Here is a 25,335-nt window from a genome sequence, read left to right on the forward strand (position 1 = left end):
GAGTGGCCGCTCTTCTATGGTCCCCTGCACTGACATATTTATACACCTATTCATATTTCCCACAGAGTGCTGTGATTGGCCGGATGGTTCCAGCCAATCACAACTCTCTGTGGGAAATATGAATAGGTGTATATATATATATATCAGTGCAGGGGAACATAGAAGAGATATACATTATACAGGAGGATCGCAATGGGTGTCAGAAGCCCTAGGATGACGAAGTTGTTAAAATTAAAGTTCAATCATATCCTTTCTAGCAGCTTTAATCAGGTTAAACAAAATGCTCATTAAAGTCAGCAAGAGTCGGATATGCCCTGTATGTCAGCGCTGGGACTGTTGTGTGATTGACACACAGGTCCCAGCACATAGGCCCTTATTCTTCTTATATGCAGGTGGCGCATAAACAGTGCCCGTTCTCCTGTGCCCAGCAGTGATGCGATGCGGGCGGCCACAGCAAGCGCTCTGTCCCTAAGGCCCTATGCGCGGCGTAATGCATAATGAGCCGGTCGCCCATTCTCCTGTCTTCCTAGAGTGCACAGCGGTGATGCGATGCGCAGCCAGCTCATTCCGCTACTGCATTTTGCCGCCCATGGTGAGCAAGCACATGCAATGAGAGCTGGTCGCCCGCATCACAGCCGTGCACAGGAGAACGGACCCTGTTTATTCTTTTACAGTAGAAAACTGGCCACCCACATACAAGAATAAGGGGCCTATGCGCTGGGACCTGTGTGTCAATCACACAGCGGTCCCAGCGCTGACATACAGGGGATATCCGACTGCTGCGGACTTTCATAAAAAGCATTTTTTAGCCCGATTAAAGCTGCCAGAAAGCAGCAAAAGGTTTGCTTGAACTGTAATTTCTAACAACTGTCATCCTGTGGCTAGTTTATGTGGGTTAAAATCAGTGACAGTTGCGCTTTAACTGCAGGTACTACTGCTCCCAACAAGGAACACACTCAGCTCCATGCTGGGAGCTGTAGTACCTGCATTAATACACAGATCGCAACAGGTGTCAGAAGTTACACTCCCTGCGATCTATTAATGCAGGTACTACAGCTCCCAGCATGGAGCTGAGTGTGCTCCATGTTGGGAGCAATAGTACCTGCAGTTAAGGACAGATCACAGCGGGTGTCACTCCTGACACCCACTGCGATCGTCATGTATAATGTGCGGGGCACTGCCGTATATATATAAATGTGTGTATGTATATATATATATATATATATATATATATATATATATATGTATATACACCTATTATTCATATTTCCCGCAGAGAGTTGTGATTGGCTGGAACCATTTGGCCAATCACAGTTCTCTGCAGGTAATATGAATCTGTGATGTGAAGAACTTTACATCGCAGAAAATAGTGAAGGATCGCGTAGAAGATCTATGCATTATCTAGGAGCATCGCTTCTATGCATTATCTAGGAGGATCGCAACGGGTGTCAGACCCCTAGGCGATCTGTCTATTAGTACAGGTACTGCTAATCCCATCATGGAACAGTCTGTTCCATGCTGGGAGTAGTAGTACTACATAAACAAAATAATAAAAAGGAAAAAAGTGAAAAAAGTAAAAAAAAAAAAACACACACACTTTATTAAACACATTATTAAAACCCATTACTAATAACGTTTAACAAAATTAATTCTAAAAAATATATTACTTTTACATTTAAATGGCCCCTTTCTAAAAATTTTATTATTGGCGGCTAAATTTTTTAGGTCACTGCTGCCCACATAAATTGGTCCCTGTTTAAAAATGAATAAAAATTTTGTTATAGAAAATAAAAATGCAAAAACTCAGTGGAATCTTAGCCTTAGAGTAATATCAAAATGGAGTGAATGAAGAAATTCGTTATGTCAAATCGAGTGGAAATTCGGATTCAGTCAGAATCAAATTTTTCATTAAATTCGGAACTAATTCGGATTTGTCAGACTTGATTCGCTCATCTCAAGTGATGAACTTTATAACTTCATTCAAGCCCAACGACTGGAGGGTTTGAAGCCTTTAGATTCAATACATCTCTCCTTTCATAAGGACTTCAGATCTGTTAGGCTGGGTTCACACTACGAAATTTCCGAGCAGAATTCCATTTTGAAATTCTGTTGGGAAATTCCGGTGCAGCAGAATCTCATTATTGGTGGACGTTCCTGAGGTGGACATTCTGCCTGGAAAAAACACTTAAAAAAATTCTGCCAAAGCTTTGAACTTGGGGACGATAATATCTGCACATTACTAGCGGTAATTCTGAAGTGTGAACCCAAACTTAAAGATGTAAGCAGGCACAGAGTCTATACAGTCTAAAGGATAGATTTGTTGGCTGCAGGGTCACTAGCAAGGATGTGGTATGAAGTTCTTCTGGATTTTGTGGCAATGTTGAGTGAAACAGATGCATTTTTCTTGGGATGTCCGCCCCACATATTGTTTACGCATGTGCAATCTATAACATAAATTATGTGAATTGACTGACAGCTAAGGAATGATTTAATTGTAACTTCTTCCCTGGTATGGAAGCTGAGAAAGGTTTTCAGCCCGCTCATTACGATGCCATAGCACTAACAATGAGGTTTTCCACATTTATTGACATTGCTAGGTTTTTGAATAATATTTACAGATTCTTTTTAAGTGCTGTCGATGCATGCTGAGGTGTAATATACTTCGCAAGGTGGGAAGGTAGTTTAGGCTCTGTGATGATTTAGAAAAATAAAATACAAAATAAAGTGTAAAAAAAAATAGAAATCTCTTTAAATAAAGCCCTATATTAGTAAAAGAAAAAGAAAAATTGAAAATAAATAAATATATATATATATATTGGGTATCACTGGTTCTGTAATGAGATATACTATAAAACTTTAGTGTTATTTATCCCGCATGGTGAACGGCGAAAGATTTTGGTCATTTTGCCTAAAAATTTCAATAAAAATTATCATAAGGTGGCATATATCGCAAAGATGGTACCAATATATAAAGTACAGCTCATCCCACAATAAAAGCCCTCACACAACTCTGTCAGATGAAAATTAAAAATGATATGGCAACACAAAAAGGAAATAAAAATTACACTATAAGGGGATTTTAGTACTTACCTGGCAGACAGTAATGGACATGCTTAGGAAGGATCAGTGCTTGTCTTGTGGCTAAATGGCTGAGTTCACCATAATGCTGCTGATTTCTTTTTGTGAAAAGGCTATTTCCTGTTGGAGTTCCCTCCTTCCAACTTCAAGTTCCAGGATCCCTTGTTTCTAAGTCTGAGGTCACTTTTCTCCCTCCCGCACATCAGCCACCCCACCCATTGCAGCACACCTAAGCTGCCTTGCATGTTGTGCTGTAAACTACAATTCCCTGCAGCCCATCAGAGAATTATCTCACTCCCACCCAAAGATGTTTCATCCATTGTAGCTCAGGCAGGCTCCCTTTTAACACATTACATAATAATGTAATGTTTTGGGCCACACTGCAACCTTGTAAAAGCTATGACAGCACAAATTTTGTGTGCTGCTAAAAATGAACAGCAGGGCAAAGATCACATAACAATTGCGAGACCAGCCATCAAACTCAGGCACAGACACTATATTATGAACTACACTAACTTTACAGCCCCTGTAGCACAGTCAAAACAAAATATAAAAAATCCTGAAATACCCCTTTAACTTTAAATTCTTTTGTTAATTTGCTAATTTTTGCGGAATAAATGTCTTTCATAAAAGCAGAGAATGTCAGATTACGAAAAATGCTAATTTTTCCCAATTTTTTCCAAATTATGGAATTTTTCACAAATTATAACTGAAGGTATTGACCAAAATTTATTACTAAAGATGGGTGACCTGAGCCTGGAGAACCTAGTCTCACTTAGAACTTTAGGGTAAAAGTGGCTTGCAGGACTTTCGAACTTTGCCAGGCTCGGCTTGCGAAAGACTGGCATCAGCACTATTACTAGCAGAATGGATAGTGCCTAAATGGAAGAAGTATAGGAACACAAAGATGACATCAGGGTAGCCCAGCATACTTGCAGCTAACACAAAGATCCCACAACACCAGGTTATCCAATCATTACTTGCATGAAGGCGGATGGAGGTCCCCTAACCGTCTCCGTCCGTCTCCAGGGTCTTCTGCTCTGGTTTGAGATCGAGCAGACCAGAGCAAAAGATCACCGATAACACTGATCAGTGCTATGCCCTATGCATAGTACTGAAAAGCATTAGCAATCAAATTGCTATTGCTATAAATAGTCCCCTATGGGAACTATTAAAGTGTAAAAAAAATATAAAAATTAAAAGTAAAAAAATTGGAAAAATCCCCTCCCCTAATAAAAACGTCAATCATCAGTTTTTCCCATTTTACCCCCCCCCCCCCCCCGAAAAGTGTAATCAAAATTATAAACAAACATATTTGGAATCACCGCATGCGTAAAAGTCTGAACTATCAAAATATATTGTTAATTATCCGTACAGTGAACGTTGTAAAGGTAAAAAAATTAAAAAGTCCAAAATTGCTGCATTTTTGTCACATTTTATTCCAAAAAATATGAATAAAAAAAAAAAATATATATATATATAACCTAAGCAAAAGTGGTACCGATAAAAACCACAGATCACGTTGCAAAAAATGAGCCCTCATACCTCCCCGTATACAGAAAATTTTTTAAGTTATAGGTGGTTAAAATAGGGCAATTTCAAACATACTAATTTTGTTAAAATAGTTTGAGATTTTTTTAAAGCGGTACAATTATAGAAAAGTATATATCATGGGTATCATTCTAATCGTATTAACCCACAAAATAAAGAAAACATGTCATTTTTACCATAAAGTGTACACCGTGAAAACAAATCTTCCAAAATTTGCTAAATTGCGGTTTTCTTTTCAATTTTCCCACATAAAAAATAATTTTTGGGTTGCGCTGTACATTTTATGGTAAAATAAGTGATGTCATTACAAAGTAAAATTGGTGACGCAAAAAATAAGCCCTCATATGGGTCTGTGGATGGAAAGTTATGATTTTTAGAAGACGAGGAGGAAAAAACGAAAATGCTAAAATAAAATTGGGCCTGGTCCTTAAGGGGTTAAGGTAAACATATTTTTCTTTTTATTTGTTATATTTTATAACTTTGAAAATATATGTAATTTATGTAACATTCTTTCCATGTATAACTTCAAATTTTCCTGCTGAATCCTCTGCAGAGTAGTGTAGGTCACTAGGTTAATTGGGTGACCGCAAGTCAATTGACTTTAGAATTTTGGGGACACCATTGAGCTAGCTCTAAAGTGGGTCACTGACTTTACTGCACCCAAGCCCTCTACATACCTCCTTAAAGGGGTACTCCAGGGAAATATATACAGTCAGGTCCATAGAATTGTGTTGATGTCCCAATTTGGCTCTATACACCACCACAATGGATTTGAAATTAAACGAACAAGATGTGCTTTAACTCCAGACTGTCAGCTTTAATTTGAGGGTATTTACATCCAAATCAGATGAACGGTGTAGGAATTACAACAGTTTGCATAGGTGCCTCCCACTTGCTAAGGGACCAAAAGTAATGGGACAATTGGCTTCTCAGCTGTTCCATGTCCAGGTGTGTGTTATTCCCTCATTATCCCAATTACAATGAGCAGATAAAAGGTCCAGAGTTCATTTCAAGTGTGCTATTTGCATTTGGAATATGTTGCTGTCAACTCTGAAGATAAGATCCAAAGAGCTGTCACTATCAGTGAAGCAAGCCATCATTAGGCTGAAAAAAAACAAAACAAACCCATCAGAGCTATAGCCAAAACAACAGTTTGGAATATTCTTAAAAAGAAGGTGAGCTCAGCAACACCAAAAAACCCGGAAGACCGAGGAAAACATCTGTGGAGGATGACTGAAGAATTCTTTCCCTGGTGAAGAAAACCCCCCTTCACAACAGTTGGCCAGATCAAGAACACTCTCCAGGAGGTAGTCGATAACAATCAAGAGATACTTCACCAGAGTGAATACAGAGGGTTCACCACAAGATGTAAACCATTGGTGAGCCTCAAAAACAGGAAGGCCAGATTAGAGCTTGCCAAATGACATCTAAAAAAGCCTTCACAACTTGTACCAGAGTGATGGGAAGAGAAGAGTATGGAGAAGGAAAGAAACTGCTCATGATCCTAAGCATACACCTCATCAGTGAAGCATGGTGGTGGTAGTGTCATGGCATGGGCATGTATGTCTGCCAATGGATTTGCTTCTCTTGTATTTATTGATGATGTGACTGCTGACTAGTGTTGAGCGGCATAAGCCATATTCGAATTTGCGATATTTAGCGAATATATGGACGAACATTCATCATATATTCGCTAAATTCGCATATTCGTAATATTCGCGTTTTATTTTCGCATATGCAAATAGAAAAATTTTCGCATGTGCAAATTTAAAAAATGAAAATTCGCACGCCAGTCTCACACAGTAGTATTAGAGCCTTCTTTACACCACAAAAGCTGGAAGCAGAGAGGGATGATCACTGTGATGTGTACTGTAAAAAAAAACAAATATTCGTAATTGCGAATATTTAGTGCTATATTTGCGAATATTCGCGAATTCGCAAATATGCGATATTCGCGAATAAAATTTGCATTGCAAATATTCGCAAGCAACACTACTGCTGAAAAAAGCAACAGGATGAATTTTGAAGTGTTTCCGGCAATATTATCTGCTCATATTCAGCAAAATGCTTCAGAACTCATTGGACGGCGCTTCACAGTGCAGATGGACAATGACCCAAAGCATACTGCAACAGCAACCAAAGAGTTTTTTAAGGGAAATAAGTGGAATGTTATGCAATGGCCAAGTCAATCACCTGACCTGAATCTGATTGAGCATACATTTCACTTTCTGAAGACAAAACTGTAGGGAAAATTTCCCAAGAACAAACAGGAACTGAAGGCAGTAGAGGCCTGGCAGAGCATCACCAAGGATGAAACCCAGAAATGTCTGGTGATGTCTAAGCATTTCAGACTTCAGGCTGTAATGGACTGCAAAGGATTTGCAACCAAGTATTAAACATTGAAAGTTTGATTTATGATTATTATTCTGTCCCATTACTTTTGGTCCCTTAACAAGTGGGAGGAACATATGCAAACTGTTGTAATTCCTACACTGTTCACCTGATTTGGATGTAAATACCCTCAAATTAAAGCTGACAATCTGTGGTTAAAGCACATCTTGTTCATTTAATTTCATATCCATTGTGGTGGTGTATAGAGCCAAAAATGTTAGAATTGTGTTGATGTCCCAATATTTATGAACCTGACTCATATATCTATATATATAAAGCTTCAAAGTCACCACACTGCCTGGTCATGTTCCCTGTAAAGAATCCTGCCTCATGTGCATGGCTCCTGTAGTCCCTTTTGTCTTCTCTGGCTGCTTGATATACTTTGCCATTCTTTTCTTCCCTTGCCTACATCTCTCAGCAATCATTACAGCTCTGCTCTGCTAGCCAGCTCACTCTCTTAAAGCAGCCCCACTCGCCTGCTCTGAGCAGCAAAGAGAGGTTCAGTGTCTGATTGGCTGAGGCTGCACACACCTCCCATTTCTCAGCACTAAAGAGAGCATGACTCATCAGTGCAGGGCAGAAACCACATGGTCTGTGCCTCTCAGGAGTGTGGGGGCTACTTTCAGAGAGCGGATTCGACAGAAACCAAGTGGATGGGTGGATGGTGTCATTCCCTCACTTCATGCAAGTGACAACCAAAGAGGGGAAACTTCTCTATATAGGTAATGAATGATATTTAGACAATTGAATAGGTTGATGAGAGGGAAAGGATGGGCTATGGGTTTAGTTTCCCAGAGTGCCCCATTAATGCTCTAATTACGTAATGGTGGATTTCCTTCGAAAATGCAAAAAAAATAAAAACGTATAGCGAGTAATACATGAGAAACTTTGGTACATTTTAGTAAATACAGTGGGGCAAAAAAGTATTTAGTCAGCCACCAATTGTGAAAGTTCTCCCACTTTAAAAGGTGAGAGAGGCCTGTTATTTTCATCATAGGTATACATTAACTATGAGAGACATAATGAGAAAAAAAAAATCCATAAAATCACAGTCTTATTTTTTAAGGAATTTATTAGCAAATTATGGTGGAAAATAAAGTATTTGGTCAATAACAAAAGCTTATCTCAATACTTTGTTATATACCCTTTGTTGGCAATGACAGAGGTCAAACATTTTCTGTAAGTCTTCACAAGGTTTTCACGTACAATTTCTGGTATTTTGGTCCATTCCTCCATGCAGATCTCCTCTAGAGCAGTGTTGTTTTGGGGCTGTCGCTGGGCAACACGGACTTTCAACTCCCTCCCCAATGGTTTTCTATGGGGTTGAGATCTGGAGACTGGCTAGGCCACTCCAGGACATTGAAATGCTTCCTATGAAGCCACTCCTTCGTTGCCCGGGCGGTGTGTTTGGTATCATTGTCATGCTGAAAGACCCAGCCACATTTGATCTTCAATGCCCTTGCTGATGGAAGGTTTTCACTCAAAATCTCACGATACATGACTACATTCATTCTTTCCTTTACACGGATCAGTCGTCCTGGTCCTTTTGCAGAAAATCAGCCCCAAAACATGATGTTTCCACCTCCATGCTTCACAGTAGATATAGTGTTCTTTGGCTGCAACTCAGCATTCTTTAGCCTCCAAACACGACGAGTTGAGTTTTTACCAAAAAGTTCTACTTTGGATTAATCTGACCATAGGACATTCTCACAATCCTCTTCTGGATCATCTAAATGCTCTCTAGCAAACTTCAGATGGGCCTAGACATGTACTGGCTTAAGCAGGCGGACACGGCTGGTACTGCATGATTTGAGTCCCTGGTGGCGTAGCCTTTGTTACTTTTGTCCCAGCTCTCTGCAGGTCCCCCCATGTGGTTCTTGGATTTTTGATCACTGTTTTTGTGATAATCTCCCTAGATCTGGGGCTCAAGATCTTACCCCGTGGTGACAAAATTATCAGTGGTCTTGTATGTCTTCCATTTTATAATAATTGCCCCCATAGTTGATTTCTTCACACTAAGCTGCTTGCCTATTGCAGATTCAGTCTTCCCAGCCTAGTGCAGGTCTACAATTTAGTTTTTGAAAGCTCTTTGGTCTTGGCCATAGTGGAGTTTGGAGTGTGACTGTTTGAGGTTGTGGACAGGTGTCTTTTATACTGATAACAAGTTCATACAGGTGCCATTTGTACAGGTAACAAGTGGACGACAGAGGAGACTCTTAACCCCTTAAGGACCAAGGACGTACCGGTACGTCCTTGGTCCTGCTCCCGTGATATAACGCGGGGTTACACAGTAACCCCGCATCATATCACAGCGGGCCTGGCGTCAGTGAAGCCGGGACCCGCCGCTAATAGCGCGCAGCGCCGCGCGCTATTAACCTTTTAGCTGTGCACTCAGAGCTGAGCCGCGCGGCTAAAAGCGAAAGTAAAAAGTGCCGGTTAACTCGGTGGGCTGTTCGGGATAGCCGCGACGAAATCGCGGCATCCCGAACAGCTTACAGGACAGCGGGAGGGTCCCAGGCATGAGCAATCAAGCGGCAGAATCATCGATCACTGGTTTCCTATGAGAAACCAGTGATCAATGATAAAGATCAGTGTGTGCAGTGTTATAGGTCCCTATGGGAGCTATAACACTGCAAAAATAAAGTGAAAAAAAAAAGTGAATGAATATCATTTAACCCCTCCCCTATTAAAAGTTTGAATCACCCGCCTTTTCCCATTAAAAAAAACACAGTGTAAATAAAAATAAAAATAAACATATATGGTATCACCGCGTGCGGAAATGTCCGAATTATAAAAATATATCGTTAATTAAACCGCTCGGTCAATGGCGTACGCGCAAAAAAATTCCAAAGTCCAAAATAGTGCATTTCAATAAGTCCTATCAATGCAAAAATACCGTTAAAAACTTCAGATCGCGGCGCAAAAAATGAGCCCTCATACCACCCCATGCACGGAAAAATAAAAAGTTATAGGGGTCAGAAGATGACAATTTTAAACGTATTAATTTTCCTGCATGTAGTTAGGATTTTTTCCAGAAGTACGACAAAATCAAACCTATATAAGTAGGGTATCATTTTAATCGTATGGACCTACAGAATAAAGATAAGGTGTCATTTTTACCGAAAAATGTACTACATAGAAACGGAAGCCCCCAAAAGTTACAAAACAGCGTTTTTTTTTTCAATTTTGTCGCACAATGAATTTTTTTTCCGTTTCATCGTAGATTTTGGGGCAAAATGGCTGACGTCATTACAAAGTAGAATGGGTGGTGCAAAAAATAAGCAATCATATGGATTTTTAGGTGCAAAATTGAAAGAGTTATGATTTTTTAAAGGCAAGGAGCAAAAAACGAAAATGCAAAAACGGAAAAACCCCTGGTCCTTAAGGGGTTAAGGAAGAAGTTAAAGGTCTGTGAGAGCCAGAAATCTTATTTGTTTGTAGGTGACCAAATGCTTTTTTTCCACCATAATTTGCAAATAAATTCTTAAATAATCAGACAATGTGATTTTTTTGGATTTATTTTCTCATTATGTCTCTCATAGTTGAGGTACTGTATATCTATAATGGAAATTACAGGCCTCTCATCTTTTTAAGTGGGAGAACTTGCACAATTGGTGGCTGACAAAATACTTTTTTGCCCCACTGTATGTCCTTCTTAAAATAAAACAGGCATGTGCAAGTGGCCTATACAACCTACTTCTTAAATACAGTTAAGGGAAAGGGTTCTTGGAGAGAAGGGCTCAGCCTTAAAGGGGTACTCCCGTGGAAAACTTTTTTTTTTAAATCAACTGGTGCCAGAAAGTTAAACAGATTTGTAAATCACTTCTATTAAAAAATCTTAATCCTTCCAGTACTTTTTAGGGGCTGTATACTAAAGAGAAATCAAAAAAAGATATGCTGATGTCATGACCACAGTGCTCTCTGCTGACCTCTGACCACTGTCCAGAGCAGCATATGTTTGCTATGGGGGATTTTCTCCTGCTCTGGACAGTTCCTAAAATGGACAGCAGAGAGCACTGTGGTCGTGACATCAGAGAAATCAAAAAAGAAAAGCATATCTTCTGTAGTATACAGCCCCTAAAAAGTTTGTGGAAGGGTTAAGATTTTTTAATAGAAGTAATTTACAAATCTATTTAACTTTCTGGCACCAGCTTATTTAAAAATTAAAGTTTTCCACGGGAGTACCCCTTTAAGGCCAAAATTGCCCTGGTCCTGAAGGGGTTAAACTAGACAGTTTTCAGATGCTCCAGGTTTATCAATCATCCTGATACACTGTAACAATTCTGGATCATGTGAAGCCTGTCTAATTTTGAACTGTCTAAGAATTACAGTTTTAATAAATCTGTCTTTTTTAGAGTACAAAGTAAGCAGTTTACAGCACCCTTGTACTCCGGTTTAGAGTGCAATATATTGTACACTCTAAACCCACTATTCTGACTACCCTCAGACATCTTTTAGAAAGCATCCTTTTTTAGGAATGAAGTAATAATAAAAAATAAAAAAACGTATTATCTGTATACTCTGTAAACATCTTTCATTTTAACTTACCTTTGCATACTGGGGGTTTGCCACTCCATGTACCATCTGCTTGGCATTCTCTGTAATTTCTTTTTGTTATGATTGAATATCTTAAAAATGGAGAATAAAAGAGTGATATTTACACATTCTTAATCTGCTAAATAGGTTCATTTATCAAAACTAATACAAATCTACTATTGTGCAGAGCAACTGGTGAAGCTTTTATTTTCTACAGACAATTTTGGAGAGGAAATGTATCCAAATCTATTGACATCTCAGAAGATAATAAAACTGGAGTCTAGGAGCTGGGACCTGTGATGACCACTTTTAATGCCCCTCTTTATAGGGTTGTTTCACAACTTTATCTGTCTGATAACAAAGGGCAAATAAAATGAATGGTGCTTTGCATAGAATCTTGTGGCAGAGGTTACCAATAACAAAAATCACTGAACTGCAGATACAGTATCCATAGAACACTGTAGTTCTTCAATGCTTGAAATTACTAAGCTTCTGTTTTCCAGTGATGCAATTTTCTTATATGTGTGATGTCCCAGTACGGGATATCATCCTATAGTCCTTTCAGCTTGAGTCCCTGTACGTCCTCAGGGCTCACCTGTGTTCCCCCATAAAGTGTATAGGTTGTACATGAAGTGTAAAGGACCTTTGATATGGTCACATGGTTATTAGTCACATGATAATGGTTGTCATATGTTAAAGTCACATGTTTTGTTACCCAGAGAGCACCAGGTGACCAGATGACCCGCAGCTAGCTTATGGGCTCCTTGCTCAGCCCCCTTTATAAGAGGGGGAGGTACTACAATCTCTCTCTTGTGTTTCACTTGATCCTGAGGTCAAGTCCAGTCCAGACGTCTCAGAGCTAGTGTCAAGCACATCTGGAAGCCTTAAGCCTAAATTGCAGCCACAAGTCAGTAAGTCAAGTCATCTATGTCTGCTGTCACTATCTTCAGTCAAGTCAAGTCAATTATAGTCAGCGTGGCTGTGTTAAAGTCTGTCAAGTCACTGCAAGTCCCAGCAAGCTGCGAGGTCCCCTGTGTTACTGGTCACCTCTCTGGGATCCTGGCCTAGCTGTAAAGACTGTACCATCTGTCTACCTCAGTAAAAGCTACCGTTAACATAACCTGGCCTTGGACTATTATTTGCCCTGCCTAACCTAGGACTAGCGGTGTTACCTTTGGGTGGTTACATAGGAAAACCACGCCCTGGCATCACGAACACTAAGGGGTTAACACCATCTGCCCCTTACACCTCGCACCCCGACACCACATATGTATCTATGACTTATCAGAAGATAATCTTTCTTTTTAGAGATTGATATGAAACAAAAATGTAAACACATTGTATGTTCTGGCATTAAATTTATATAACAGTAAAGTGGTTCCTTATGTTACACGTTTAGTTTGTTTTGAGATGACCATTGCAGCTTGAAACCATTGCACCTTGAGACCATATTAATACATTTCGAAGATTAAAGGCAAGCAGGAATTGAATACAGAAGTCAGACAAAAATGTCAGAAGCTGGAAAATCACTTTCTATGTTGAGGACAGGAAAATCTTCAGGATCCTGGGGAGTACTTACAGTAAACAGTAAGAAGTAAATACAATGGTGTTTAAAAAATGTTGTAAACACCTGAGATTTTTCTATATTTCTGTATAAATTTGACATAAAACTACAATAGATTTTCAAATCAAAGAAATTAGTCATAAATATTAGACTTGGCCATTTATTTATTTATCCAATATTTTCAATTCTGTGAGTGGCAATTATGTGAGCCTTTAGGATTAGCAGTTAGCCTAAAGGTGAAATGAAATTTGGGTGTTTTTAATGGGATGTCAATCAGGAGAGCTTTATTTAACCCCTTAATGACCAAGCCCATTTTAACCTTAAGGACCAGGCCAATTTTATTTTTGCGTTTTCGTTTTTTCCTCCTCACCTTCTAAAATCCATAACTCTTATATTTCCATCTACAGACCCATATAAGGGCTTGTTTTTTGCATGGCCAATTGTACTTTGTAATGAAATCTCTCATTTTACCATAAAATGTACGGCAAACCCCAAAAAATATTTAAGATTTTAAATAAAGAAATTTTAATGAAAACCACAATTTTGCACATTTTGGAGGGTTTCGTTTTCACACTGTACACTTTCGGTAAAAATGACTTGTGCTCTTTATTCTGTGGGTCAATACGATTAAAATGATACCCATGGCTAGATACTTTTATATTTTTGTACCGCTTAAAAAAAATCTAAAACTATTTCTACAACAGCAGTAATCTAAAATTGCCCTAATTTCACCACCTATAACTTTTTCATTTTTCGGTATATAGGGCGGTATGATGGCTCATTTTTTGTGCCGTCATCTGTACTTTTTATTGATACCACATTTGCATATATAAAACTTTTAGATAATTTTTTATGAATTTTTTTTGGAATATTATTTTTAAACTTTTTTTTTATGTTTACGCCGTTCACCGTACGGGATCATTAACATTATATTTTGATAGTTTGGACATTTACACACACGGTGATACCAAATATGTTTATGGAAAAAAAATTACGCTTTTTGGGGGTAAAATGGGAAAAATGGACAATTTAAATTTTTATTGGGGGAGGGGATTTTTCACTTTTTTTTACTTTTTATTTTTACATTTTACAACTTTTTTTTACACTTTTTTATGTCCTCATGGGGGACTATTTATAGCAATCATTTGATTGCTAAAACTGTTCAGTGCTATGCATAGGACATAGTACTCATCAGTAATATTGGCTTCTTCTGCTCTGGTATGCTCGATCTCATACTAGAGCAGGAGACGCCGGGAGATGGACGGAGGCACGTGAGAGGACCTCCATCCGCCATTACAGATGATCGGATCGCCGCAGCAGTGCTGCGGACGATCCAATCATCTATTTTAACTTGCGCATTGGGGATGTCGGCCATTACCGGTGGGTCCCTGGCTGCTGCTAGCAGCCGAAACCTGCCGTATATGACGCGAGCACCGTTCCGATGCTCGCTCCCTACATTTTGCTTTTTTTTACACATGCTCTGATCTGCTGGGTTTTCCTCAGCTCAAATCCACCACATTTTACGTGGAAATCTTATAGTAAATATGTTTGGTTTTTGCGAAAATGTCAGGAACACGCCCCTTTTCATTTTTTTTTCCAGTAAAAATGGAGAGTTAGTTGGGTTCTTTCAATTCTGGCGCAAAATCTGGCGCAGACAGAATTTCTGGCGCAATGCGTTAGAATCTGGCGCACAACCTGACAAAACATGTCGGGTTTGCAACAGTAAATGCGGGCCATAGAGTACATCCCCTGAGTCACTCTTAGCTGGTGTTGAAAATATTGTTATTTTAAAGGAGCACTGTAAATATATACAAATATTTACAACATGTCTACATTTTAGAATTCTGAATATATTAGCTTTTACTGCGTATATTATAATTATAAATTAAAGGGGTACTCCGGCGCTAAGACATCTTATCCCCTATCCAAAGGGGATAGCTGTCACGCCTCCTCCGTAGGCTTGAATTGAGGGGGCGGAGGGTGAGATCACACGGGGGTGGAGCTGTGATGTCACTATGCTCCGTCCCTGTGATCGCTCGCTCCGGGGGCTGGTGCTAACGGGGTGTGGCGTGGAAGATCACGGGGGTCCCCAGCGGCGGGACCCCCATGCTCAGGCAGCTTATCCCTATCCTTTGGATAGGGGATAAGATGTCTTAGCGCCGGACTACCCCTTTAATAATTTTGTAATCCAAATTACAAATAATGTTTATACTAATTTTCTCTAATAAACATTCTAGCAGAAGGTAGTCGCACTGTATGGTAATGGTCTTGTGAGAAGCCACTCTTTTCAATCTTTTCAGTAACTATTGTTCCAAATATTTTAGTAGTTCTAGACTGCAAAAGGTTACTAATACAAACTGGCATGAAAAAAAATTTGAATAAAAAATATTTTTTACACTTAAGCTTACCCTGGATTACAAGTATAGTTGACTCTTGAACCAAAAAGAAAGTTTTCAGATTGCATCTGACCGTATTCTATTTCTCCTGGATTGCCACATGATATGCCTACAGTGATAAAAAGAAAAATTCATGCAATGTTTTTTTTTCAAAATTTGAACACTGAAAATGTTCAATTACAATATTATTTGAGAAGGACAGATTATATGCTAGATTCTGATTTAGTTGACTTTTCAACAGCAAATGAAATTTAGATGCCCAGCCACAAAAAAAACTTCCATTTTCTAGTGGTCGTAAATTTAGTATTAATTACTAATAAATTAAAGTATTTTCCTGCTCTGCTGTCTGAATAAAGTAATACAGAATACAAAGTTTTTACTTGTTACTGTTGACATGTAACTCAGCTCCTCATTTACTTGTCTGTCGTAGAAGTACCTTCAGATCTTTCCTCAATTCCTCAAATTTCCTTCTGAGGGTATTTTGAAAATGCGTAAAATGTGTGCCCATACCCTCCTGATGATGTTGCAGAAGCAACAAAACAGGGGGCATAGTGATTGTGATTAACCTGTTCAGGACGCAGGGCATATGCATACGCGCTGCATCCCGAGTCCTTGAGGACATAGTGCGTATGGATACACCTGTGGGAATTCCGGTCCCCGCCGCTAGCCGGTTGTGGACCGGGATGCCTGCTGGAATCATTCAGCAGGCATCCCGGCACATCGCAGAGGGGGGTCCTGGGACCCCCCCATGTTGGCGATCGGAGAAAATCGCATGCCAAATCAGACATGCGATTTTCTACTATTCCGGGCTGACCGGGTCTCTGTTGACCCGATCGCCCGGAAAATAGGGATAACCGGAGCTGTCAGTGACAGTGATGCCGTGGGGACCACCCATCGTCGGTGACATCATCGGCGATCAGCAGCGCAGGTAGGGAGGCGACGGCGTGGAGCATGAAGGGAGGTGGCAGTAAAGCGATCTTTACTGCTGCCTTCCTAGTGGAAGCCAAACTGCAACTCCCAGCATGCCCAGACAGCCAAAGGCTGTCTGGGCATGCTGGGAGTTGTAGTTTTGCAACATCTGGAGGGTCACAGTTTGAAGACCACTATTATAGTGGTGCCCAAATGGTAGCCCTCCAGATGTTGCAAAACTACAACTCTTGGCATGCCTAGACTGCCCAGACATGCTGGGAGTTGTAGTTCTGTAACATCTGTCTCTTCAGATTTTGCAATTTTCATGAAATTTTTTTAAAATTACTGCTATTCTTTGAAGCCCTCAAATTTTTTCAAAAAGTTAAAATATGTCCATTTTATAATGCCAACATAAAGTAGACATATTGTATTTGTGAATCAATATAACATGTATTTGGAATATCCATTTTCCTTACAAGCAGAGAGTTTCAAAGTTAGAAAAATGCTAAATTTTCCAAATTTACATGACATTTTGGGATTTTTCACCAAAAAAGGATGCAAGTAATGACGAAAATTTACCATTAAATAAAGTAGAATATGTCACGAAAAAACAATCTCAGAATCAGAATAATCGGTAAAAGCATCTTAGAGTTATTAATGCTTAAAGTGACAGTGGTCAGAATTGCAAAAAAGGGCTGCGTCCTTAAGGTGAAAATGAGCTGCATCCTTAAGGGGTTAATTAAGCTGGTTTATTGGCTGAAGGTATTAAGCACCACAGGCTCATTATACTAGGGATCAAGACCAGCAATGTTTTTCTTTTACCATTGTTTATAGAGTGTTTTAAGGATTTATAATTTAATAAAAGTGAAGTTTTAGGGGAGTGAACTACAGAAGGGGGTTTTTCACCCCAGGCTAATGCCCGCGGGTTTGATATTGATTCATAAAACAGGGTGGACATTCCACACCACTCGGAAATGCACCATCTCCATAAGGGCAATGCACATCAGAGAGGAATTTTCAGAAACAATGAACCTGATCATTGCTTCTGCAGATGCCAGAATTGGGGTTTCCTCCATTGTTTCTGCAGAAATTCTGCAGTGTGCACAGTGCAGCAGAATCTCATTGAATATTTCCATGAAATTCCGTTTGAAAATTCTGCCATGTGAACATGGCCTAAGGCCTCATTCACATTGTGGAATGTCTGCCCGGAAACAAGCTGGTGCTAGGACTGCTCGGAATTGCGCAATCTCCATAGACAGCAATGCATTTTTGAGCTGATTGCATGAGGAATAGACCTGTCAATTCTATGTGCACAGAGTCCCGATTCAGAATTTTTGTGGCAGATTTTTCTACTTTGGAAATTCCATCATGCACACTGTGCCGCAAGTTCCATTGAAAACATTTTTCTGCTAGTGTCTGCTCATAAATTCTGCCATGTGAATGGAGCCTGAGGGTATGTACTAATGTGGCAGGTTTGTATTAATAATCTCTATTAAGGCTATGTCCACATGCCAGAATTTCCACATTGAAATTCTGCATGTGTTTATAGCCTTACTAACTTCAATGGGATTCCACAGTCTCATTCACATTGCAGAATTTTCACTGTGGACGTTCCACAGCCAAAATTCTGCATTCGGCGTTCCGGAAAAGTTTAAGTAATTTCTTAATTCTTAATTCCGCAGCAGAAGCCCATTGAAGTCAATAGGACTTTCTTTTCTCTGCTAAATTTGGATATTGTGCTAATTTCGTGCGGAAGTCGTGTGGATTCGGGGCAAAATTTAAACATAAGCAATGTATTAAAATCACTTTTAGATGCGGAAAGATGCAAAATTCTGCAACCTCATTATTTGTCTGGAATTCCGCATCTTTCCACTGAATTTCTGGCATGTAAGCATAGCCTTACTGTCTCAGTCATCTGGTTTGCTGAAATCCATTCACATGGTGCAGAAAAAAAATCCCATTTAGATTAGATAAGATTTTCATTCTTAGGCATTTTGACAACATATGTACTACGTGTGTATATACAAAATGCAAACAAAAATGGTGAGTATATAGACCAAAATGGAATTTAGTCAAAAAATGTGGTTTCCACCATACCTCATGCAAGGTGTCGTATGTGGTAGATTTGGAACTTAACACAGTATGCTGTATGAGGAGTTGGAGAGAAGACATAACTTTACCACTATAAAGATTAGATTCTCGATGCAGCACAAGAATTAGAATCTGCACTAATAACTGCTGGGAAATGAAGTTTAAAGCAAACCATGTGACAATCAGAAACTCCGCCCACCACACAGATTTTCATATGAAAAGTGTGAGTGAATAAAAACGGCAGAGGTAAGCAAATAAGGTCATGTCTAGTGTTGAGCAGCATAGGCCATATTCAAATTTGCGATATTTCGTGAATATATGGATGAATATTCGTCATATATTTGCTAAATTCGTATTTTCGTAACATTTGCGTTTTATTTCCGCATATGCGAAAAATTAGCATACGCAAAAATTTGCATATGTGAAAATTAGCATGTGCAAAAATAAACATAAGCGAAAAATCGCATATGCGAAAATTAGCATATGCAAAAATAAACATAAGCGAAAAATCGCATATGCGAAAATTAGCATATGCAAATTTTTGCATATGCGGAAATTCGTATGCCAGTCTCACACAGTAGTATTAGAGCCTTCTTTACACCACACAAGCTGGAAGCAGAGAGGGGTGATCACTGTGATGTGTGTTGTGAAAAAAAAAAAAAAAAAATACGAATATTCGTAATTGCGAATATATAGTGCTATATTCACGAAAATCACGCATCCCGATCAGCTGACATGAAGGCCAGAGGGTCCCTACCTGCCATCATGCTGTCCGTTTATTTATTTTTTTTGCTTCTCCAGGCTGCTTTGGCAGGCTGGAGTGGCAGAGTGCTGATAACACTGATAAAAATTTTTTTATACATGTGAATTACCACCCCCTGATCAAAAAGTCCCATAAAAATGGTACAATTTCTGGGTTTAACCACTGTTACCCACAGGGTACAGAATTTAGATTACACATAAATTTAATGTATTATAAAGATGATTCTGAGCAGTGACAAAAAAAGACTTACGTGTGCAAAATAACTCATGCTGTGACCATTTGAGGTCATTGAGGCATGTAAATTTATTACTCTTGCCAGTGACAGGTACAAACCCAGGACGACATTTGTATTGTACAATTTTTCCGATGTCAAAAAACTCTTGTTGGATAAACTCTTTTTCCACTTCGGCAAAGTAAAGTTGAGGAGGAAATGTGCAGACCGCTGTAAAAGAAATATCAGAATATTGTTCATTATGATGTTTAATATTTAGCAGCTTTACTGTATGCTGGTAATCAAAACTTGGCCTCATAAATCAGATGGGGAAGCTTACATCAAAACATATCAAAAAGCCCATCGTCTACAGCCAAGCCATCAGATAAAACGGTATTGTTTCCTTCCTAACAGGCAGGGATGAACATTTATAACATCTCAAAAGGAAATTCTTAAATCAGGGCTACACCTTACTTCAAATCCCTCAACCACCATTATTTCTAACTCAATTTCTCCAATAGAAAGATAAAGAAGGAAACAATTGTGTACCACCAGTAGGCACCTACAGTCCACAATTAGAATTACTAGGAAAAACTGCAAGAAAGTGACATTGTAGACTACACATGGGTGACATTACCATGGGAATTATATTCCCAGACCCTCCTTTGCTGTTTTAGGCTGGGTTCACACCACGTTTTGTTAAATACGACTTCCGTATACGGCTGGGAGGAGGGGGGCGGGGCTTAATCGCGGGAACCGTATTCGGGAACCGTATTTAATGTATGTCTATGATCCGACCGGAGTGAACCGCAGCCTCCGGTCGGCTTCGTTTTCGGCCGTATGCGGTTTCCTGACCGCAGGCAAAAACATGGTCGACCATGTTTTTGCCTGCGGTCGGGAAACCGCATACGGCCAAAAAAGCAGCCAACCGGAGGCTGCGGTTCACTCCGGTCTGCTCATAGATATACATTAAATACGGTTCCCGAATACGGCTGAGTGCGGGCGCCGTGATTAAGCCCCGCCCCCTCCTCCCAGCAGTATACGGGAGCCGTATTTAACAAAACGTGGTGTGAACCCAGCCTTACAGACAGACCCCAGATCTGAGAGATATAATGAGCAGCTGCTCATTGCCCTCTGATACACAAAAAGGAGCTTATCCATGTAATGTATGGACCACGAATGATCCTGATCTCCCCCAAACAGCACGACTATAAGATCTGTGTGACATTCACTTGTTCTACATGTATTAAATGTCTTCCTGATTCAATCACTTAAAGGGGTACTCCACTGGAAAACATTTTTTCAATCAACTGTGCCAGAAAGTTGAACAGATTTGTAAATTACTTCCATTAAAAAATCTTAACCCTTCCAGTACTTATTAGCTGCTGTATACTACAGAGGAAGTTCTTTCTTTTTTTTAAACTTCCTTTCTGTCTGACCACAGTGCTTTCTGCTGACACCTCTGTCCATTTTAGGAACTGTCCAGTGTAGGAGTAAATCCTCAAAGCAAACCTACCCTGCTCTGGACAATTCCTGACATGGACAGAGGTGTCAGCAGAGAGCACTGTGGTCAGACAGAAAGGAAGTTCAAAAAGAAAAGAACTTCCTCTATAGTATACAGCAGCTGATAAGTACTGAAAGGGTTACAATTTTTAAATAGAAGTAATTTACAAATCTGTTCAACTTTCTGGCATCAGTTGATTAAAAAAAATGTTTTCCAGTGGAGTACCCCTTTAATGTCCTATTGGGGTTTCGATATTACAAACTGGATGAATCCAGCCTGGAAAAAACAATCATCTATCCCACGGATAGACCATCAACACTATTCCGACTCCCGGCACCTCTGAAAATGCCGCAGAATTTGTGGTAGCACTGAAGACTCTTCACTGTTTACTAGCAGCGATGCAAGAAAATGCAGTGTTGTCCATTCAAGTGGAGGTGGCAATGCTGCTATTCCTTTTATCACATTACAAGTAGTATGAAATAAGAAACATTAATGGGGTACTCTGCTGGAAAACATTTTTTCTTAAATCAACTGGTGCCAGAAAGTTAAACAGATTTGTAAATTACTTCTATTTCAAAATCGTAATCCTTCCAGTACTTATCAGCTGCTGTATGTTGCAGAGAAAGTTATTTTCTTTTTGAATTTCCTTTCTGTCTGACCACAGTGCTCTCTGCTGACACCTCTGTTGATTTTAGGAACTGTCCAGAGAAGGAGCAAATCCCCATGGCAAACCTACCCTTCTCGGGACAGTTCCTGACATGGACAGAGGTGTCAACAGAGAGCACTGTGGTCAGACAGAAAGGAAATTCAAAAAGAAAATAACTTCCTCTATAGTATACAGCAGCTGATAAGTACTGGAGGCATTAAGATTTTTTTTATAGAAGTAATTTACAAATCTGTTTAACTTTCTGGCATCAATTGATAAAAAAAAAAAAAAGTACCCCTTTTAAGAGGCAGCGGTGTTTATACAAACCTTTATACAAGCCCTGTAGTGCCTTTAAAGAGCTGACAGGTGGTACTACAGTAGCAACCATCTTGAGGTCTATACAATGTTTTAAACTACTGTGGGGGGAAAGTCCCAGCAAAACTGTATAAAAACTTTAGTGTCCATAGAAACCAATCAAAGCAAAGACTTTACTTTACAGGAATAGTTTTAGAAATACAACCTGTAATCTGACTGGTTTCTATGGTCAACAAAGACAGATTTTCTTTTAGATCAGTGGTCTCCAAACTGCGGCCCTCAAGCCGTTGGCTGTCCATACATGCTGGGAGCAGGGCCGCCATCAGGGGGGTACAGCAAGTACCCCATTAAGGGACCCGCACCCCCTTGCTGCACCACCCCCTGCAGCAGCCCCATCACAGAAGCAGAAACCCCTGTTTGAAACAGCAGTCTCCTGCTTTTACTGGCAGCTGCGACCCAATACTTACTGCCACCTGTCCTCTCCTCCCTGTATGAGTGGAGGCTCTTACAGGCAGCAGCAACAGCAGCACAGTGGAGCAATTAAAGGGTTACTCCGCTCCCCAGCGTCCGGAACATTGAATTCTGAACACTGTGTGCGGGCTTCCGTGTTCATGCCCGCCCCCTCGTGATGTCACGGCCTGCCCCCTCAATGAAAGTCTATGGGAAGGGCTGTGTATGGGATGGCAGAGGACCTTCGGTGAAGTCATTATCATGTGATCATTCACATCGGTGGGAGAAGCCTGACTGCTGTGCTGCGGAGACATAGATAGAAGTTGAATGTGTTTATGATGAGAAGGTAACCTATTGTACATACATACACACACTCACACACAAATTACTATATCAATGTTTTCCAAACAGTGTGCATCCAGCTGTTACAAAACTACTACTCCCAGTATGCCCACTGGCATGAGAGCTGGCAGCTGACTGGGCATGCTGGGAGTTGTAATTTTGCATTAGCTGGAGATACATTGTTTGGAAAACACTGCACTATATAATTTACACAAACTGCATTTAACACATCCACCACACACACACTTTTCCCATTGAAAAAAAAAAAAAGAAATAAAAATATTAAAATCCAGACATATGTGGTATTGCCGCGTGCATAAATATCCAAACAATTACAATATAACATTAATTCACCTGCACGGTCATTGGCATAATTGTTAAAAAATACCAAAGTCCACAATTACTAATTTTTAGTAATTTCATATACAATAAAAAATTAATAAAAAGTGATAAAAAAAATTCCCAACAAAACAAAAATGGTACAAGTAAAAAATACAGATCAAAACGCAAAAGGTTATGTGCTGGCTTAGTGAAAAAATACTGGTATTCAGTATGACATGCAGATTACAGGTGTCGCTATTAGAATCACTGTCGCAGAGAGGCACAATGACAGAAACTGGAGTTGGCATCAGTATGAGGAGACCATACAGTGCCTAAATGACACAACCTGGAGGTGGTGGCAGCAAGAGCAGCCCATATTGTGGCTGAATGACACAGCCTGGAGTTGGCGGCAGCATGAGGAGAGACCATATGGTGCCTGAATGACACAGCCTGGAGTTGGCAGCTGGATGAGGAGACCATATAGTGGCTGAATGACACAGCCTGGAGTTGGCAGCAGTATGAGGAGACCATTTAGTGGTTGAATGACACAGCCTGGACTTGGCGGCAGCATGAGGAGACCATATAGTGGCTGAATGACACAGTTTGGAGGTGGCGGAAGCAAGAGGAGACCATATAGTTACAGAATGAGACAGCCTGGAGGTGGCAGCAGCATGAGGAGAATATATGGTGGCAGTATGAGACAGCCTGGAGCTAGCAGCAGCATGAGGAGAACATATGGTGGCAGTATGAGACAGCCTGGAGCTGACAGCAGCATGAAGAGAACATATGGTGGCAGAATGAGGCAGCCTGGAGGGGGCATCAGCAGCATCAGGAGTCCTGAAAGTGACCCAGTGACGTAGTGGGTCGGTGGGTGGCAATACCAGTACCCGGTGACGAAGATGGGTGAAAAAAGTGGAACTTGGCATCAGATGTGTGGCATCAGGTGGGTGGCAGGATCAGAATAGTAGATGAGGCAGGTAGGCAGAAGAAAACGGTCTCTTTTGCAAAAGTGTTGGTGTACACAAGTAAGTATTGAGGATATGCATTACGTAAAACTTAACATTTAATAATATTCTTAGGATAAAATATATGTACCCCAAATTTTTTTTAAATCAAACAAAAGGAAAGGTGTGCAAAAAACATGTGCCACCTACACCACCAAGTATTGATGCGATGCAAAGACCTCTATGTTACGCTGAGCACTCCGGGCACCCTGCTTACCTCGGTGCACTCACAGCGTGTGTCCCCAGGCAGCGCTCCGGTCACCCGATCTCGGCATGTGTGTCCCCGCTCTATAGGGCGCGCGCGTGCCGGGACTCTTAAATTTAAAGGGCCAGTGCACCAGTGAATAAAGTGGTTAATCTAGGGTTAAAGGTTCTGCTTTGACTTAATTAGGTCTGCACCTGTGCACTGCCTATAAGTACCATCTACTCCCACAGCTTCCTGCCGGATCTTTGTTGCCTTAGTGCCCTAGAGAAAGCATTTGTGTGTATTCCCTGCCTGTTGTTGAACCTGTTGCTATTGACTACCGCCTGAGAACTGTTGCTGCCTGCCCTGACCTTTTGCTACGTATGACCTCACCTCTGCCTGATTCTCTTGTACCTTGCCTCATCTCAGCAGCCAGAGAGGTTGAGTCGCTACTGGGTGGAACGACCTGGGGGTTACCTGCTGCAGCAAGACCATCCCGCTTTGCGGCGGGCTCTGGTGAAAACCAGTAACTCCTTAGACTCCGTTCCCCTGGTACGGCCCACGTCATCTCCTCTCTGGCACAGCGGATCCACCTCCAACTACTGCTATCTCCTGCCAGTCCGGATCCTGACAGTAAGATCCGGCCATGGATCCCGCTGAGGTGCCTCTACCTAGCCTCTCGGATCTCACGTCCATTGTGGCCCAGCAGTCGCAGCAGATTACTCAGCAAGGTCAACAGCTGGCTCAGTTGACCGCCATGTTTCAGCAACTCCTGCCAGCTCAGCAGCAACCGTCACCTCCGCCTGCACCTGCTTCACCACCACTGCCAGCTGCCATCTCCAGCTCCAGAATCCGCTTGTCCATGCCAGCCAAGTCTGACGGTGATCCCAAGCTGTGCCGCGGATTTTTGTCGCAATGCTCCCTCCATCTTGAGATGTTAGACGACCAGTTTTCCTCTGAGCGTGCCAAGGTGGCGTTTGTAGTCAGCCTGCTTTCTGGGAAGGCCCTGGCCTGGGCTACACCGCTTTGGGACCGCAACGATCCTGCCACTGCAAGTGTCCAGAGTTTCTTCCGGGAAT

At 40.7% G+C, this 25,335-nt stretch overlaps 2 protein-coding genes across 5 annotated transcripts in view; one reads left to right on the forward strand and one right to left on the reverse strand.

Annotated features, from left to right (window-relative positions):
* The window catches only part of LOC130356430 (uncharacterized), a 628,644-nt gene that overhangs the window by 54,066 nt on the left and 549,243 nt on the right, over positions 1-25,335 (forward strand). The window lies entirely within an intron of this gene.
* LOC130356426 (C4b-binding protein alpha chain-like) overlaps positions 1-25,335 on the reverse strand; it is a 298,320-nt gene that overhangs the window by 33,596 nt on the left and 239,389 nt on the right. For all 4 annotated transcript variants that reach the window (XM_056557959.1, XM_056557958.1, XM_056557960.1 and 1 more), the window contains 3 exons: positions 19,530-19,721; positions 15,529-15,625; positions 11,569-11,648 (listed from right to left, as the gene is read on the reverse strand). In XM_056557959.1, coding sequence (XP_056413934.1) covers positions 11,569-11,648; positions 15,529-15,625; positions 19,530-19,721 — 369 coding nt within the window. The remainder of the gene's footprint in view (positions 1-11,568; positions 11,649-15,528; positions 15,626-19,529; positions 19,722-25,335) is intronic.

The sequence above is a fragment of the Hyla sarda genome, chromosome 2, assembly GCF_029499605.1.
Source record: "Hyla sarda isolate aHylSar1 chromosome 2, aHylSar1.hap1, whole genome shotgun sequence".
Taxonomy (NCBI): Eukaryota; Metazoa; Chordata; class Amphibia; order Anura; family Hylidae; genus Hyla; species Hyla sarda.